We start from the raw sequence: 18,897 nt of genomic DNA, 5'->3' as shown, positions 1-18,897 counted from the left end.
CACACTTTCTTTTTATAAGGAGTGGAACTGATTTAAAAAGCTTACACAAACGCTTCAGAAGCATTCAGCTACTAATAATCTGCTGCCACAGTCTCATCAGTCCACTAACATTGAAATATATTCTGATTACATATGACTGCCTTCCTTATCTCTTTTGTGACTGAGAAGAGGCTAATCCCTTCCCCATCATGTTCGACAAAGAAAAATTTACCTGTTTTGCCTGCAAGGAGTGAAATGACTGGTCCAGCTCTGGGGAATTACTTCCCTTCCACCTTCACTAACATCAGAAAAGGGATGTAGTTAGATGGACGAGGGTTGATTTGACAAGATTTGCAGGGGGATGATCTTCAAACAGAAAACTAAAGAAAGTGAGATAGTGGGATGGCTATTTTCTTTTAGTATTTGTCTGGATCAAGCCTTTCTTCAGGTCTTTACTTGGGACTGTAGCAAATGAAAGACAGTCCACTTGGTCTTTAAAGAGATGTGATATTCTTTGTTTATAGTATGTAGTTTGTTTATAGGGCTTTGTCTAGTCTGCTCTTGAAAACCTCCAAGCACGGAGATTCCAGAGGTTCTCTGGCAACCTGTTCCAATGCTTGGATGTCCTAATGCTACAAAATATTTACTTGTATCCAGTTGAAACCTCCCATTTTAGGTGATGCTTGTCATCTTGCATCCTCCCACTGTGCAACTCTGAGGAGCACTGCTCTGTTTTCTTGATGATATCCTCTTAGCCATTGGAAAGCTGCCTTTAGGTGCCCCCTCAACTTTCCCTTCTCTAGGCTATACAGGTCCATTTCCTGCCACCTCTCCTCACAGAGCACCCACTCCAGTCCCCAACCATCTTGGCAGCCATCCACTTGACTTGCTCCAGTTTATCAATAACTTTCTTGTATTGGGGATTGCAGGAGAGGTCTGATGACTGCTTAGTAAAGGAGATGTGCCTTAGTCTGCTAGCTACACTTCTTTTGATACAGCCCAGTGTGGGCACACAACTGATTCATGTTTAGCTTGCTGCCCATCAGAAGCCCTAGGTCCTTTTCAGAAGAGCTGCTACCCAAACAGTCTTTAGGCTGTACTACTGTAAGGGGTTATTGCATCTCAGAAGCAGGACTTTTTATTTGTTCTTGTTGAAGATACGGAGTTAAAATTCCAAGTTAAAATTCAAAGGTAGTGTTTCTGTAACTAACAACATACAATTGTTGATCCAAAGAAATCCAGAACTGCCACTTCTCTGAGATCAATATGAAATTATTTTAAAATGTAAAAATAGACTCTTAATAGATAAATCATCACCATAGCAAAAGGGTGAAGTATAAATGGACAAATACTTCAACAGACACAGTGACATGATGTAGCTTGCCTACTGCATATTTTTTCCTGGGAAAAAATAGGGTGTTCATTCTCATACTCTTTATAAATCTTGGCTCTACTAATTTATTTTTCTAAATGGAAATAGAATTTTAACTGACCATTTCCCCACTGGGACTACGCTGCAGTCTTTATGTTGGCAACCTTATAACCACTTTAGCTGCAAATACAAAGTTTTAAATGACTTCCACTGCTAAAGCTGAGAAATTTGTTTGACAGATGTGTCCCTTTTTCACGCTTTTGAACTGCACTGTGGCATTAACTATAGCTAATTTATTTTCTGTTATTATTCATTATGTGAGTCAGCAGACGTAGACCTCAAGCTCAAAATCCATTGTTTATGAATATTCAACTATTTTAATACTTACCAACAGCAAATAAAGAGTGTGAAAACATAAGCAAAGTGATAAGCTTATTAGAATAACTGACTGAAACATCTTACTTTTTCTTACTATTTGTACAGTTCTACCCTTTTTTAAATCTTAAAATATACTCATAAAAATGCTTAACTGACCTTCTTTAAAATGGTTTTACATCATTCAACTTCTTGTTTCCATTTTCAGTCAGAAAATGTTATCAAACGTAGACCCAACGGCCAAGGTTTGTTAAAAGTTAACACATTTTGAATGAATGCTACAATATAAACCCAAGTTAACTCCATGACTTAAACAAAAACTGCATATCCTACAGACTCAAGTAATTTTGTTTAAACACTCTTGAAAGTAAAGTTTCAAAATTTGCACATTGCTGAAACATTAGTCCTACCTTTCTGTTAAGTACTGGCTAAATAATTTTAATGGATATAACGCAGTATTGTAAGCAATATAATGTCTCATACTATAGTTACTCCACATGCTTCTACTAATACTACCATCCTGAAGAGTTTTCCATACTGTTTTCTCTTAATTGATGGATATTTTTGCAGTATCTACAATAATCCGAAGTGGTAAAGTAATATAGAAACAGTCACTGGAAATATCAGTACAAACTCCAAGTAGCTGTATAAGTCAGCCACTCCTACATTCCTTTTTCCTTTGCTCTTTTCTATAATTTGTAGCAGATTCTTACTCTTCATTCATTTTTAGAATAATGGCTACTCCTCGCCTGGCTGACTGGAAGAGTATTCACCTATGAACAAGATTATTCACTGCTCCCCACTAGTTCTGCTGCTAGAAAACTTCAAGTCAACAGAACAATAACAAAGTGGAGCAATTTTCAAATCACAACTATCAAATAATCATAATAGTAGTCCGGAAGTGACACTTGTTTCTGCAAACTGCAAGTCAAGGAACTTAATAGCAAAGATACTAGAGTGACTTTACAATGATTTCTAGATAGAAAAGACAAGGTATATGAACTAACTTAAGCAAAAGAGGCAGTTGGTTTATGTCTAATAATAAGGAGACTGATTCAATAAATACTTACAGGCAATGAGTAAAAGAAATTGCTTCCCTAATGTAATATATTTCAGATAACCACATTATCTGATAGTTAAGAAGTGATGTCATCCTAAAGAAGTTCTTTAGACAATCCATGCAGGAATGTATAAACTTTAATATGCCTCTTTATCAAAAATTTGCTTTTGATAGAAATCTATGTATCATTCAGACATGCCTGTGAAATTAACTGGCTGACTGAATTTGTGCCTCATTTTCAAATACGTTTTTGCAACATTCTTGGGTTTGCCATTATTTATCCCAGTCTTGAGTCTCAAAGTGTCTAGATTAGGATATAACCAATGATGTATTTCAGCTGGGAGGTGGCAGGCATGGAACTCTCCTCACAGCTGTTATTGTCACCTCCCAGCTGAAAACAACACCTGACCCTTTTTTTTTGAACCCCACGATGGGGTACCTTTTCCGAGTTAAATTTGGGAGGCGGCCCGTCCACCCACGTCAAAGCCAGTGATCGTCATTTGGAGAACAAAGGCAGCATCTGCATCTAGATGGAAGTGCCAGAATTAGGGGCTTGATACAACCGATGGTATTTGAGCTGCCCGATCTCATGCCCCACAGACGTGCCAATTGTCCCAACATCCCTCCAGCTCACAAAGAGGGTAAAGCATAGACAGAGGTCCAGCGGTTCCGGAAGACTGAGCAGACTCACCATCTATGTGAAGAACTTTACTCTGCTTTAGTGAACTAAAGGTTTATATCGGCAAGCCTGATCTACAGAGCTAGGTCAGGCAGTAGGTTGCCACCACTTGGTCCTGCTACCTCACGTGAGGCCAGAGGACCTCACAGGGCCCATGCCCTAAAACAACGCCCGGGAAAGCGCAGACGCTGGCTCAGGAGGGAACCACTGGATAGGTCTCCCCTGGCTGTCAAGTGCTCACGTAGCCGACAGGGTAAAACAAGCAAAGCCGGACCCCGCTCCTGCGGCCAGCGGGCCGTGTCACGTCCGGTAAGCGAGTGGATGGCCTGTTCCCCAGGCAGACCAGAGCCACATCGGAGACGGTCGATCAGACTGCCACCACACCTGATTTATTATAATCGCCACTAGGCAATGGCATTAAGGAGGGGCTGAGATGCGGGTTTCACAGCCAATTGCCCCCCCCCCTTTACTAGTGAAGCTCGAAAGGAGACTTCGACAGGGCAAGCGCAACTAAAAGTCGCCACAGCCACTGCTGGGACAACTGTGCACTTGGTTCCCCCGGTAGGGGTATTTGGCGGGACCATGAGGAAGTGACACAGCCGAGTCAAGCCCAGTTAGTAATTAAGAGAGTCATAGTTACTCCCACCCTACTCCTACCTAAAGCACTTCTGCCCTACTGTCTTCCTGTAGGAAGTCATGCATACGGCTACCATATATTTGGGTTTCTGCAGACACACCCTCTTTTCTCTGCTGGAAATTTTGTCTGGATGAATTTGAGGATTTTACATGTTTTATGGAACTATGTAGTTCCCCAGCCTAGTTCAGTAGCTCTGACCAGGCTGATATTAGTCTCAAATCCTTGACGACCCCACTGTGCACATTCAGATAATCCGCACAATACTTCTACAGAAAGCACTACATACAGTTGCTGTCAATATGCTACACAGCGCACACACACATACTTTAGTCTAAGGAATCCAGTAAAAAACAAGACAGGTCTTGAAAAATAGCAGAGCTTAAATCGTAACTGGTTAGAGGTATCCTGCTTGACTTTGAATTACAAAGGAGGAAGAGAAGCCCTCACAGAGTAAAAAAACCAGCCTGCTAAGAAGATCATGGTGGAGAGGGAGAAAGAGAGCTCACCTAGCCCAATACTAGCCTTGGCTGGAAGCCATCAACTGAGCCTGTGGCTCCTCTCTGCTAGTTTCTGAAGGCTCTGCAGTGCTCATGGTCACCATTCCCTGGGAGATCCAGCTCTTTCCAACTCTCTTCCTAAGACTGTCTCTTCTCTAACATTCTTTCCCCAGAGGATTTCTGGGAATGGTAAGAAACAGACAGAAGTAACACGAGTGCTGCAGCCACAGGTTAGGATTACAGCTCGTATTTATATGGAGCAGTGTTAACGCAACCTAGATACTGACAGATCTAGAGCCTCTCACAAGAGCTTCCTTACAGTGCATATTATTTAGCTTGCCTTAATTGACTTTACACTCTGATCTAATTCCCTGAATAATTTTCTAGGGGAAACAAAGATGACTCCAAATTAATGATATATGATGTAATAGTTTTGCACCTTTCTGATTTGGTGCTAAGATTTGATAACCTTCTGAAAGAAGCCTGTTTGTCAGGACAAATCCTTCACTTTTAGATGAATTTCTCCTGAGTATCAGACCACATTTAAACAGCAAGTTTCCACTGTGCCATTTGTCCATTAATAGAGAACTAACTGCAAGGGACCATTTCTCCTCCCAAAATATCCTAGCGCATAGCTCAGCAGAGTATGTCCTTGATTCAAAAAATAGAGTTCAAAGAGACATGTACAACTTTCACTGAACTACTGGATACTGCTGTATAGTCCGTAAGAGGAGAATTTAAAAGCACCGGGATTTCTGGAAAGATTAAGGAAAGTTATTCTTTAAATATCACTTTTTAAAAAAATAGAATTGTATAAGGTAAGATCATGAGTCTCCCAGTAACTTTCAACATGCCAAAGTATTAGTTCATTAGCTATGGCGTAAGTGCCTGATTTTCAAAAATAAAGAAGTGAAAGCACAAGATAAATGTAATGGTATAACAGCCCAAGAGCAGAAATAACTTTTAATATTTAAACTTATAGAGCCAAATTCTGGTCTGCAGAATTCTGGTCTGCATGGTATGACTGAAGTAAATCCATTCACTCAGTGAACTTTTCACATTTACACTGGTATGAATGAAAACATCAGGTTCAGAGTATTTTCTATTAAATGTAACACTTAAGCCATATTTAACCTTCTTCCCTTTTTTCCCTTTGGTTTTTGGCTTTCTTCCACATGGACTAAGTAGAAACCTTGGGGGAAAAAAAAGAACCAGAGTGAGAGATATATAAAATCTTCTTAGCTACTTTAAATGGTATCAAAATTGTGCACAAGTATCTTAAGTAAGAAGCCCCCCCCCATCTAAAATGTACACCTCTGCTTGCATCTCTCTGCTGGAAATTTAAAGGAAAATATCAAATATTATGAGCTCAATAATATGATTCTGATCTAGGTCTGGCTGAATAAATTAGGAGCATGTACAAGTCAGTGGACTTAAGTAACTGTGAACTGAATGCTAAATCACACTTTTATATTCTCAGGTCAGCACAGAATATCAGGAGTGAATTGCATCAGGGAAACCTCATGTGTTTTTTGTTTCTTTGAAGAGGAAGAAAATGCATATAGAAATTGATCTACAATTTTCATTAGCATTTCCAAGCCTAGGCTTCCCATAGATATGATGATATATTTATTTTAAAGGCTACAGTAGCATATTATATTTAGCTGGTTAATACCCACAATATCTTTTAAATGACATAATGCAAGTATAGATTGAAAAGAAACTCTGTAAATATCTGTACTACATTTCGATTGTAAATTCACAGCCAAAAATATCTGAGTTTTCACTTCTTTCCATAACCTGTAAGTGGTAATAAAAATCTGACATATATCATTACTATTAATACTAATACTGACACTACACATACGGATCAAATTATCTTGCCTTTATATTGCATAATACTTAACAAGCAGTGAATTGTCATATGTGATTATTTCTGCGTTAAGTAGCAGGTGGCAAAATAGCAGATTCTTAATTTTTGATATGCTAAAATGCCATAAATTAGCATCACTTATCATACATGATGAGAGAAATCTCTTCCTGCACTTTGATTTCCTGATATATCTGAGCTGTATTCTGTTATCTAACGTGGCTCTCCCTTTCTCTTGGCAGAAACTGCCTGTGGAGGAAGTTCCAGGGTAATAGCAACACAGGCTGCAGTATCAAGGGAATGAGGGACTGAGAAGCTGTAGAACAATGCAGAAACTGAGCTCCTTTAGATATACAATCTGTGCTGATGACTTATTCACCATGGGATATCAAGACAACCTTGTCCAGGGGAAGAATCCCAGTTTCTTTTTAGAATAAATGCTTATCATTCCACATCTCTCTATGGGAATGCTTCCTGTAGGTGACCAGATGACCCTAGATAAAGTAATAGGGACAAGGTGTATTAGAAGCAAGAGAATTTGTCTTGGTATGGCCAGGCCTGGTTCATGGCATCAGAATTTAAATGCAAGAGGAGATGATAATTACATTCAAACTGTGTTTAATAATATTTTTTTAGTTTATCTGTATGCTGTCTGTAACAGAGATCACTGCAAACTTAACAGATAATAACAGACAAAGTTTCTTATTTGTGCTTCAGCAGCCACAGTTAAAATTAAACTTCTGCATTGCAATAAAACCCATTTACCCTCCAAAGGTTAACTGTATGGAACACAAAAGATGGCTCAAAATTGTACTTAAATCTATTGTTAGCAGAGATGTCTTTTGGTCTATACCAGCAGCAGCTACTTTACGTAAAAGGATAAAACATACATACATACGTGTGTATATATATATATATATACATATATATATGTGTGTGTGTGTGCATGCATGTGTGTGTATCTATCTTTTTAGCTAGAATCACCTGGTAAAGTTAATTACCTTTATTTTAATGACTTCGCAGTTATGAAAAGGTTTTGATTTACAATAGTAGCTTTCAAGATTTACAGTCTTCTAACTACTGACCAATTGCACTGACAATTCAAAAAAAAAAAAAAAAAAAGGTTTTCCATATATGGAAAGCACTCCTTTGCACACTTTGCTGAACATAGCAAAAGTGGTACAATGTAAAATCAAAATATTTGAAGCTATCCAAGGTCTACCAGATATTATCTACCTCTGCCACTCTGCCAACTACTATATGCAGTTTTCTGACTGTAAAGCCAGAAATAAAAAAACAAAAATGGAAATCAGCAAAGTGACCTCTTTCTAAACAATCAGTTTCTGAAATTAGCCTATAACCTTAAACAATTAAGCTTCTTGAATAATTCTATTTTTGAAGCAATTTTGAAAGAGCCAAGGTTATTTTTATATTAGTTTTTAAAACAAGTGTTTGGGCTGGAAGCCTCTATGGGTTTTAACCTGAAATGAATTTTTCTTTAAAAACACAAGAACAACCCTGACAGGCTTAGTCTTATGTACCAGTGTACTATTGAGAGAGAGAGAGAGAGAGAGAGAGAGAGAGAGAGAGAATCAAATTGAAACAAAGTCAAAATAGCGACTAGGTAAGGTTTATTCCAATCAGTCTTTGTTAATGACATCAATGTAGATGTTAGGTATGGTCATTAAATGCAATACAAATAGAGCTCCACTGATACAATTAAGTAAAAAGTTCTGTCCCCAGTCATTCTAGGCAGCTAATGTGCGTATGTCAATCAATTCACACTTAAGCATATCAAACACTTGAGCTCCTGTTTTAGCATACATATCAGTCTCCATTCACAGTATCTTGCCAGTAATTTTAGTCTGTTTCTGTCGCAAATCAATTGAAAAATTCAGTGCCACATTTTTTCCATTGATAGCTGGAAGATGACCTAGACACTTCACTGCTAGAAATATTTTATTTTCTGAAGAATAAATTTTTAGTATACTTTTGCAGTGCTTCCTCTAAAATTCCTCTTTTGGTCTATACAGGCCAATCAGTTATCAAAAAGTTTCTAAGCATCCTTTCCTATGTAAAGCTCTACTGAAAAGCAGTTTACAGGTCCACTCCAAGAGCAGCTGCAATCCCCCTCCACTGTGGATGTCACTTAGTATTTCATGTCTAACCTAGTCAGATCTTAAGAGGTCAAACACCTAAAGTGATTCTATCACTGTTGTCCTCAGTGACCTTCAATACATGTGGCTTGAAAAGATATTAGTCATTCAAATGAGAGTTCTGTTTAGTGAATTTGGTTATTCTTTCAAGAGATATCCAAGAAGATCAGAATGGACAATTGTCCTTCTTATCTAGGAAGTCCCATCACCTCGAGTTTTCTTCTCTTCTATGTGGAATTTGTTGCAAGCCACACAGAAGCTTTATCTAGAACCTAAGATAGCCCTGAACCTTTTTGTAGGCTACCCCAAATTTGGCATCTGTTTTCTTTCTACAAGCTGTACATCAAATAATTTTAGCTGCAGTTAAAGGTGCTGGTTGACTAAGGACTGAACTGTTCAAGACATACTTTTACTGCAGATTTGTATACCCTTTTTGTATACTTAAGAAAATAATCAGCTCCTGTACTTTTAGAAAAAAGAACTTAGCTGTTGCCTTGAAGTGAAATCTTCCAGGACTGATAGTAAGGTGACTGTTGTGGCAACTTCTAGCTCCAGAACTCTTTCCCATCAGAAATTGTTCAGAGGATGACTCATTTAGACTAAAAAAATATATTTTTCTCTTTGTTCAGATGCATAAAGCATAGAAGTTGAAATCCTATTGATATTTAGATTTTGGTCAGGTAATGCCTTGGTTTTAATCTCTTAAGTTTTGTAAGAGAGCTCTGGCACAATGATCCTTCCCTATTTATGGGTTATATTCAGCTACGTTATTTATAAGATGCTCCCAGACAGCATGCCAGCAGACATTTTTTAAATACAAACAATAACAAAACTCAGGGAAAAAAAATGAACCAGTATTCATTTACTTTACATTGATATGTCTTAGAAAACTCAATGTGCAACTGTTTGCTCTATTTGTAATACCTTTAGTAACTGTGACTTTTCCCTTTTCAAATACAATAAACATTATTGATTTTCTTCCTGAGTTACCATTATTCATCAGCAATGCCCTTTTGATTAATGTGAAAGTGCAAATTCATCAGAGATAACCACAGAAATACTCTGTAACAGTTAGGGTCAGTAACAGTTAGGGTCATTAACCCACAATTGGTGAGGGACAACCCTGGAATAGAAAACAGCTTAATTCGCCCCAATATAAGAGAATTATCTGAGACTTTTAGGAATAAGACTAATGTTTCTAAATAATTATTATTTTACTTTATATTTTTCCACGGAAATATGTTCCATTCTGCCAGTAAAATCTGTTTTATTGGAAATACTGCAAAACTAAAACTTAAGAGTGTTGAAACATTCCTCTTTAATTCTAAATAGAGTATTTTTAAAGCTTAGGCCAGTTCTATTTTACTGTGTCAGATCATTTAAAAAGTAGAAGCTTTTTTAGCCTGGTAGGCTAAAATATGCATATTTCGTGGCTACTGATGAAGGGACTTTTCATATTTCTATACAAGATTTTCCAAAAAGGACACCTATGGTTAGATTGCTAGGTATATATTTAGAAACTTATATAGAAAGTACGGGCTGTTCCACAGTTTTTAGAAACCATGGTACCTATTAAAGGCATAATAGCCTACAGTTAGTGACTTTCCTTAAAATTTTGAATCTTCATAACTGTAAGTGCTCATTCAAAGGGCTCTGCATGCACTCTATAGGTGGCCAGAATTAAAAACTACTATGATGATGGTTTCTAAATAATACTTATTAGGAGGCCAAAGACTTAATGGAGATAAGAGTTGAAAATATTTTTCCTGAACAAGAAAAATTCTCATGAGGTGGTGGCTAAGCTTCAGTTTCTGCTGCTGACCTCTTAGAACAGTGCTGTTAGTCCAGAAAAAGAGGGGAAAGTTTTTCTTTTCAAATCAGTCTTAAATAGAGTTTTTGTTAAGTTCTTCTCCATAGGTTTACTCTAGCTACCATTTGTCAAGCTGTTTCAGCAGTTTTCCTACTGTGAAACCTGGTAACTCTTCCCCTCCTTGCATTCCTTCTTCGAGATTACTAGCCTAGTTTCTAACTCTATCAACAATTAGCAAGCAGTTTAGCTTACTAGCTAAACCTAAGCTTGCAAGAACATAAGGAGCAATAAACTGTGACAAATGATCAATAGGGAAACATTTACTAGTAGTGTCAGAATTTGGATTTGTTACAGACTGCTAGTTTTCTGACATTTAGGATACATTGCCGATATCAGTAATAGATAAATCTATTACTAGAAATTTGTGCCATTTCTAATGTGGTAGGAATATTTTTCTTGGTTTTATCCATTTACATTTTTATTTATTGAATGGCAGTTACTATGGCTATCTTTTGGAAATGGAAAAAAGTATAAGTATCACTCTTATCAATACTTATTAATATACGGCATTTTCATCTGTTAAGCATTACTACAGCAGTAAAGTCCCAAGAGCAAGAATTGAAGAGAATGTTACGTTCAAAAGGCTTAACTCAGCTTCCCAGTTCTTAGAAGGAACGGACCTTGTTACCATCTCACTGCAGGTTCTAGTCTCTATGTCCCACGCAGTGATACCTTGCAATCCTGCCATAGGTCTCTAAGCCCAAAGAAAGTTCAAACGCTCCCTGTCCTTAACGCTTCCTACTGGTCAGCTCTGGGCAGATCAGCACTTTGTCAGTGGCTTTTGGGATGGGCAATCTCAGAACCACCCCTCTCCCTGCTCTGTACTGACAGTTTCCCGGGCACTTAACAGGATATGGCGCTCTGGGACCAGGCATCTCAGCACTGGTTCTGCAGTGCTCATCGTGAAGCTGCCAATACTTTTAATTGATGTTAACCAAAGTACTTTACAGCACTGGATAATATGAACTCTGTTTTGTGGATTGCAAACAGGAGGCACAGAGCATTTTCAAGATATAAAAATGAATTTGATTAAACTGTCCAAAGTAATTACATGGTGCTCCTGGAAAAAAAAAAAAAAAAAAAGCTGTTTTTTCCTAGGTGCGCAAATACGAATTTATGAGATTAGAAGCATGTATTTGGCAATATATGTTCAGTTAGAGATATACTTTTAAATGAAAGGTTGTTTTAGCTGTTAAAGAAGTTTTCCTAAGGTTATCTTTAAGATAGATTGTTTAATTGGGCTCTTGGCTGGTGACATTTTGAGAGGAAGGTGTCATTATAGTGCTTCATATTTGATAGCTGTGAGAACTAGAGATTATCCAGATGCATGCAGGAATGCTTTAAATGGCCTATTTCACTAATAGATAGCTCGTGCAAAAATGCTCAGAATCAGCAATTTGTTTCCACAAATTGTTTCCCAATTTATTGGGAAATTTTTCATTGACTTTCAGTGCTGCAAAACTACTAAATACCTAAATGGTACTTCAAGGACAACAGAGACAGACAATGAACATAGGACTCATTTTTATACACACCAACAACTAATTATATCTTTTCTCTAATACCCATCTATAACAGGCAGTTAAAAAAAACAACAAAAACCCAAAAATACACTTAAATGCCATGTTGAGATCAGTGGAAAACTCACCTATATACAACTGCAGGCTCAGATCTTTAATGAGGTTAGCTTGCAGGCTTAGATTTTGAGTCTGATGTTTAATTGCAGTTTATACATTTTGCCAGAAAAAGTGACTTTTTCATTACATACAGGAAAGCCTTCTTTCAGACCAGATAGTTTAGTTACTCTATACTTTTATTACTTGTTCAGCAACACTGATTACAACCGAGCATTTAAGATCTGATCCTGATTCCATAAAATGTTTCACTTGTTACCTATAAAATATCGGGCCAGTTAATCATCTGGTGTAGAGCTGTATTGGTCCATCAGCTTACAGTATTTTAAGCTTTGTCTCAAAACTTCTGTGGAGTTATTCCTATTTTGCATCAAAGCAGATTATACCAGATCTGCAGTACAAGTGTCTAACTATGTTGAGGCCTCTGCTAAACATCAAAAAAGTTCTTTTTGGACAGACAGTGGAGGCAGTATTTCCAACTGTGAAAAATCAGCAAAACAAGTATTAAATTCTTGGAGTATCATGTTTCTATTACCATAGCAAAAAGAGACACAATCTAAAAATGGTCATGGCTACAGTAAGAAACAAGGTGTGCCCTAAGCAGTTAAATATGAAAGAGATTGAGGCCACTTAAATCAAAGGTTTATAGATAAACTAAAAAGTATTTATTCAGATGTAGCCTTATAGGTTTCAAAGAGTTTTTAAGATGTGGAACATTCATACATTTTTCAGCTATATGCATAGAATTATGTTTAGAAAAGCAAAATACAGCTAAGGAGAACATTTACAAATAGTGCCATTCAAAGTAACCCTATTTAATTTGATAGGGATAGACCTAAATGATTTTTTAAAATCATGGAACGTGAAAGTTCCACCATACCGGCACTGATGTTAAAGGTATGGCACCTCTTGCCCTTTTTGATGGCAAGACAAGCAAATCAACCCTTCTTCTGTATCCTATTGAATAGGATTGAATAGGAGTTCTACTCTAGCAGATAGCAAGCCTGGAAAACCTTGGTTTTTTTCCTCTCCCTGTGAATGCTTGATAATCTGCCAGATCACTATGATATTTGATTAGATATATCAGGTGAGTAGATATAGTAAAGTGAGTAAAATTTAGACTGCAGTAACATGTTAACAAAATGACCATGATTTGACTCATAACATACAGTTATCCTTGTTATATATGCAGAGTTTAGCTGCCAGTGACAGCATTCATGGCAGGATCGGGGTCTTCAGTTTTTTAGCATATTTGATAATACCTCTTTCAATTCAGCTTCATAGCAAACCCTTTACTCCCATAATATCAGCTCTGCCAAACAACTTCTGTTTCACACACTGTACGCATTAACACTTTAACATGCACTGAAGTCCCAGCCTAGAATTTACAAAGGTTTTTACAACGCCTTATGTGTGATAATGTGCTGAAAAGAAGTTAAGCTCTGCCAGCTTCTGCTACTATTGTAATAACAAGATCAACAATTAATCCTTACATTTACAGTCTGTAAACTTGGTATTTAATCCTGGGTAGTACAGTTATAAGCCCTCACAATATGCATGTGCGTTCACTTAATTCCTTTAAAGCCACTGTCCTCTACTGTGTCCATTCAGAAGGCAAATCTTTATCACTGCATGAGACTTCACATTCCTAGAACGCTCCCAAGCTCTGCTTAATTTATTCTCCCCTATTATCAACAAACAGTCAGAACAACAATAAATTTACCAATGCTGGGAGGATTTCTTCTCAGTAAAGCTCTCTGCTTCTCTTCTGAAAAGAAAAGCAACTTCTTAATCTTGCTGGCAGATGGAAACCCTACTGTTCACCACTGTACAAAACAAATCTAGGAGAGACATAATTGCTCCAATGTGTTTTAGGTATAACTTCACTTCAGCAGTAATGTCATGCCTCTTTTATTATGCTGCAGCCCAGTAGGAATTAAGGGTCCTATTTGGAGGAGACCAAAATAAGTTTTAGGCGAGACAATTGCCATACTGAATATGGCCACTCTTTCGCTACATTTTACAACTGCCATAGGCACTAATTGTAACAGCAACTATTTTCAATATTTTTCAGCAATCAGAAGACACTGTAGCACCAGAACAGGTTTTATATCAAAGAAAATTCTTTTCCTAAAACATTCAAATAAGAGGTGCTAGACAGAAGAGATTTCAAGCCCAAAAAAATCACTTCACATTTTTGTGCAAGTTCCACTTGTTAAGATATATACTAAAATTAAAGTCAGGAAGTATTCATCTCCTTTTCTGCAGAGCTAGTGAAAAGAAACAGCTTCATTCAGCCTGAACAGTCCTTTCTAGAATCCTTATCAAATCTCCTTATAAATTAAATATCAAGAATGATGCTCTAGAGAATCTACAACACATATCAGTCATTTTTCTTTGCCAGATGTCTGTTGAGGTTGAAACACCTTAAAAAAAAAAAAAAAAAGAATCTAAATTATATAGCAGATATATGCACACAGTTCTCCTTTGCACTGTACTGAGAAGACAGGACCATTTCACCTGCTGATCCCTGGGACTCAAACAAGCTTTTCAGCTGGGACCACTAACAGTTACTCAAAATGTAATCAAAACTCCCCTTGATTTGATCATTTTTGCTCGCTTTGTCAATATTTATCTCAGAATCCCTTGTATTCCTTCTATATCTGAAGGTTAATGGCATTTTGTCAAACTAAAACTATCGCACAAAAATATTTTACTGTAAAATAAAGGAATGATGAAAATGTTTTACGTTGTTACAACCTTAAAACTGCACCTGTACAAGTTAAGAGTTTTACACCACTAAGAGTCAGTTTTGAGAAGAGATATATACATTTCTATTTTAAAATACCTTTTTATAAACGTTGAGTGGTCAGATATATTAAACAGCTTTAGTTTGAGAAACAGACCTACATCTTTCCAGGGTAACTCAATAAAAAATTACTGTCAAGTAACAGTGTTAAGCGTGTGGCCACTAAGAAAACTCTCATTTTGCGCCCAGATCTGCATTCCTTTTGCACCTAGAACTCCCACTAGTTTCCAAGTATGTTTAGGGGAAGCACAAGGAACCTTTGTATTTCCTAAGATGACCGTAAAAAGTATGCACGCTAAATTAGAAATAAATCTGCTCGTCCAGACATAGATTCATTTACACAGAAGGTCCAAAATGTATTTTCTATATATAGCTTCATAGCCTCTTTCTTAGTCAGGATTCTTAGCATCATTTTGCACCCAGAGTAAGAGCTGGATTTCCATCTGCTTGAAAAAGCTTATACATAATAAAAAGGTTGATTCTTCATTTCTTGCCCATGAAATTTAAATCAGCATCACAATAGTGCATTGATGCCAGGCCATTAGCAAAAATTTATAGTGTTGAAGCCATGCCATTTTGACTAAATGAGTTTATTCATTCCAAACACACTACTAACAGATTTAGTATTAAAGGTGAGGAAGGGGAAAGAAAAATCAAAGGATGTCTTCTAAAATACTGAAGTTTGTCTACTTTTGCCAAGTCATAAAGCAAAAATATTCGCTAAGAAGAACTGCTAAAGAACTGGTGGGCACTGAGCCGACCAAATATGAGTCACTAATTTTCCCATTCAGCTTCTAATTTCTATAACTTTTTCTGTCTAAAGAAGAAACAACTCAGGAGCCCAATCAGAAAACCTCCACACCCCCTTTCTTGGTACTAGGAAAGACACCTCATACTTTTCTTTCTTTTTTTTTAAATGTTAAAAAAAGAAACTTGAAAACAAGTCAAGAATTTTAGGAATTTTTTGAGGTTTCTTTAAATGGAACAGATTCTATTGTCTTAAAAAGAAGTGATTACTATACAATTAGCACTTTATATGAATACATTGCGCAATCTTCTTTATGCAGGTGCAATTTATGAAAACCCAATTAAAGAACATGGGATTTAACAGAGCTTATAAGGGCAACGATTCATATTTTACCCTAAACAAAAGTTGCACCATTTTCATTTATTTTTTTACCCCCTTTAGTATGCTATTTTATTTCTCAGTATTTTCCCTCTTCTACTTTCAAATGTGAGTCAGTATGTCCTATTTTATCTTTGAACCACTTTAAATAAGACTAGAATGCATAAAAGACTACTCAGAAATATCTCCCTTGTACTGCATTAGGGAAAATAGGTCAAATTCTACTCCCTCTGTAGTCAATGGAAAGACTCTTATTGACTTCAATAACAGATCAAGCCCTAAACACACAGTTCCCTGTAGGTTCTAAGCAAATGGCATACTGTATTTCAGAAAAGTTGAAGTACTGAGTTGTGTTCAGAATGCTTCAACAAACATGGGAAACCTGAAGATTTATACTTCTGAAGAGTCCTTTATGCAGAGGACCAGAGGAAAAGATTTTCATATTAGCTTTTTCATTTTCAATGTAGTTCTCAAACACTTAAAAACAAATTAGTGTGCCTAATATTTCTGAAATATTTTGGCAAATACCAGCTAACTTCTGTTGAATTTCTTCTGGGTTGCCTGGGCTTAGATTTTCACTTAATTTTTCATTTGCATCCAACTCACCACACAAAGATAATCTACATTGTACATAAATCCTGGTTAATAGAGTCAGTTCTGCTGTGATGGGTCACACGAAAAGCAGCATAAAAATCTGTCATGGCTTTGCCTACAGTATTCCTTCCTAAATAAATTTAGTTCCAACACAACAATGGGCAGCCAAGCCCTGGAAGCTCCGTGAGGTGAATTCACCCGGGATGCAACTCCACTGGAGCCCGTGGAATTGCAACAGGGATGAAATTTGACCCCCTGTCAGAAAATGGTGCCAGCAGGGGGCAGAATCCCTGATGGAGCTGACACCGTCCAAGTTGTGCCCAGGTACACAGGGCTGTGTGGCAAGTCTGGTCCCTTCACTGCGCTCCCACTAGTGATTCAGACAGCGGAAATCCAGCGGAAATACCTCGTGAAAAGAAGAATAAATACATAAGAACTAAACCTTTCTTCTGGGAGAATTAAGCGCCCTTCGCGGATGTCAGGAGCACGGGAAAGTAAAAACCCCAACTGCAGCCAGAGCGGCCTCCCAGCGCTCCGGCGGGAGCGGGCAGGAGGCAGCCTTTCCCCCGCGCTGCGGCTCCGCACACGCGCGGGCAGTCGCGGCGGCGCCCGGGAGCGGCGGGCGAGCAGGACCCCCCGCTGCGGCGCCGCCCCGGCGGCGGCGCGGAGCCCGGCTAGCCGTGCGCGCAGCCGGAGCCCTCGCGGAGCACCTGCGGGGCGCGCCGGGGCGGAGCGGCTCCCCTCGCCCTCTGCCAGCGGGGCCCCCAACGCGCGCTTTCTCCTGCCCTCTGGCCCTGGAAGATGGTTTGCCCACTGAAAGCCTCCGCAAAGGGAAAAAAGAAATAACCGCCGACTGAAGGGAATCGGGGCGGAAAGCCTGCATCCCCCGACCTTCCCCTCCCTCGCCCCTCCGCGGAGAGGGCAGGGGGCTGTCGCTCCGTTGGAGCCAAGACTCGGGGAACTCGGTCAGCTCCACGACTACGTTCAGCAGAGCTGAAAAATCGCAGGCGCACGCTACGACTTCAGAGCTGGATTTAGGGCTGGAAGAGGGGCAGTCACGCCGCTCAACAAGTGTTTGTCCCACCGCCCCAGCCCGCCCGCGCCTCCCCTCCACCGCGCTGAAACCACAGCCGAAGCCGGCGGACGAGGCGCCCCCCGCGGGGCACCTCGCGCCCCCGCCCCGCGCCCGGGCCGGCCCCGCGCCGCTTCTCCCCCTCCGGCCTCCCCTCGCCCAGGGGGGCTCTGACAGGCTTCTCCCGGGACACTGCCCTCGCCCGGCTCCTTTTTCTTTCTTACCTCCTCTGACCTCCGCAGCCGGGGCAAGGAGGGTGAAAGCGATGAGCAGGGTTACGGCGGAGTCCCAGAGCCACCTTTTCGTTTTCCACCTTGTGGACCACCTCTGCATCTCCATGCTGGGCGCCCACAAGTGAGATTTAAACCCGGACGCCTTCAATTTATACCAGCTCCGTCCCTTCCACAATATTCCCAGAGAGGATTTCTCCTATAGAGCCATACGTGGAATACCGAAGGGGATTGTTGGGGGGGGGGGGAGAGGGGGGTCTCTCCCTCTCCCTCTTTGCCCGGCCTTGCGCAGGCCCCTCCGGTCCGTCCTCCCGGGTGCCCTGCCTTCAGACTGAAGGCAGATGAGGGGCTTTAATCCAAATGCGAGGAGCTCCGCATCCCCCTAAAGGCTTCATCCCGTCAGAGGGCTGGGCGAGAGGCTCCCAGCGGCCACCCCCGGGAGCCCAACTGACAAGCCAGCCGCCGGGCCGAAGCCAATCGCGCGGCGCCGCCGGCCGCCCACAGCACCGCCCTCCGCCTCGGCCGCCGCACACCGGCCGCGCCGCCAGCCCCCCGCGGCGGGCAGGGGACACCAGCCCTCCCGGAGCCGCGGGGGGGAGCGGGCGGGATGGCCGGGTGGGACGGAGCCCCAGCGGCGCTGGAGGAGCGCGGGGGCCGCCGCCGGGGCGCCCCGACCCCCGGGCCGCCACGGCGCTCGGAGCATGCGCAGTGCCAGCCGCGGCGCCCCTCAGCCCGGGCGGCGCGAAACGGGGCCGGGCGGGGAGGATGGCGCGGGGCGCGAGAGCGGGAGCGGGGCCGTGTTGGGGGAGGGGAGAAGCCTGTGGTGAGAGAGGAGCCGCGCGGAGCGCGCGCGGGGGGGGTGGGGGAGGGGGCTCCTCGTGCGCGGGGCGCTGAGGTGGAGCCGGGGCACCCGACAGGCGCTGCCCGCCCCGGCGCT

At 40.4% G+C, this 18,897-nt stretch overlaps 1 protein-coding gene across 4 annotated transcripts in view; it reads right to left on the bottom strand.

The window, feature by feature from the left end:
- Positions 1-18,449, bottom strand: part of COL11A1 (collagen type XI alpha 1 chain) — a 172,597-nt gene extending 154,148 nt beyond the window's left edge. For 3 of the 4 annotated variants that reach the window (XM_068952231.1, XM_068952234.1, XM_068952232.1), the window contains exon 1: positions 17,955-18,361. In XM_068952231.1, coding sequence (XP_068808332.1) covers positions 17,955-18,069 — 115 coding nt within the window. In that variant the 5' untranslated portion in view covers positions 18,070-18,361. Of the gene's footprint in view, positions 1-17,954 lie in introns of all 4 variants that reach the window. The other variant, XM_068952233.1, reaches the window with a different exon arrangement.
- Positions 18,450-18,897: the final 448 nt, after the last annotated feature.

This window comes from Struthio camelus, chromosome 8, assembly GCF_040807025.1.
Source record: "Struthio camelus isolate bStrCam1 chromosome 8, bStrCam1.hap1, whole genome shotgun sequence".
Taxonomy (NCBI): Eukaryota; Metazoa; Chordata; class Aves; order Struthioniformes; family Struthionidae; genus Struthio; species Struthio camelus.
This window is presented reverse-complemented; position numbering and strand designations above follow the sequence as displayed.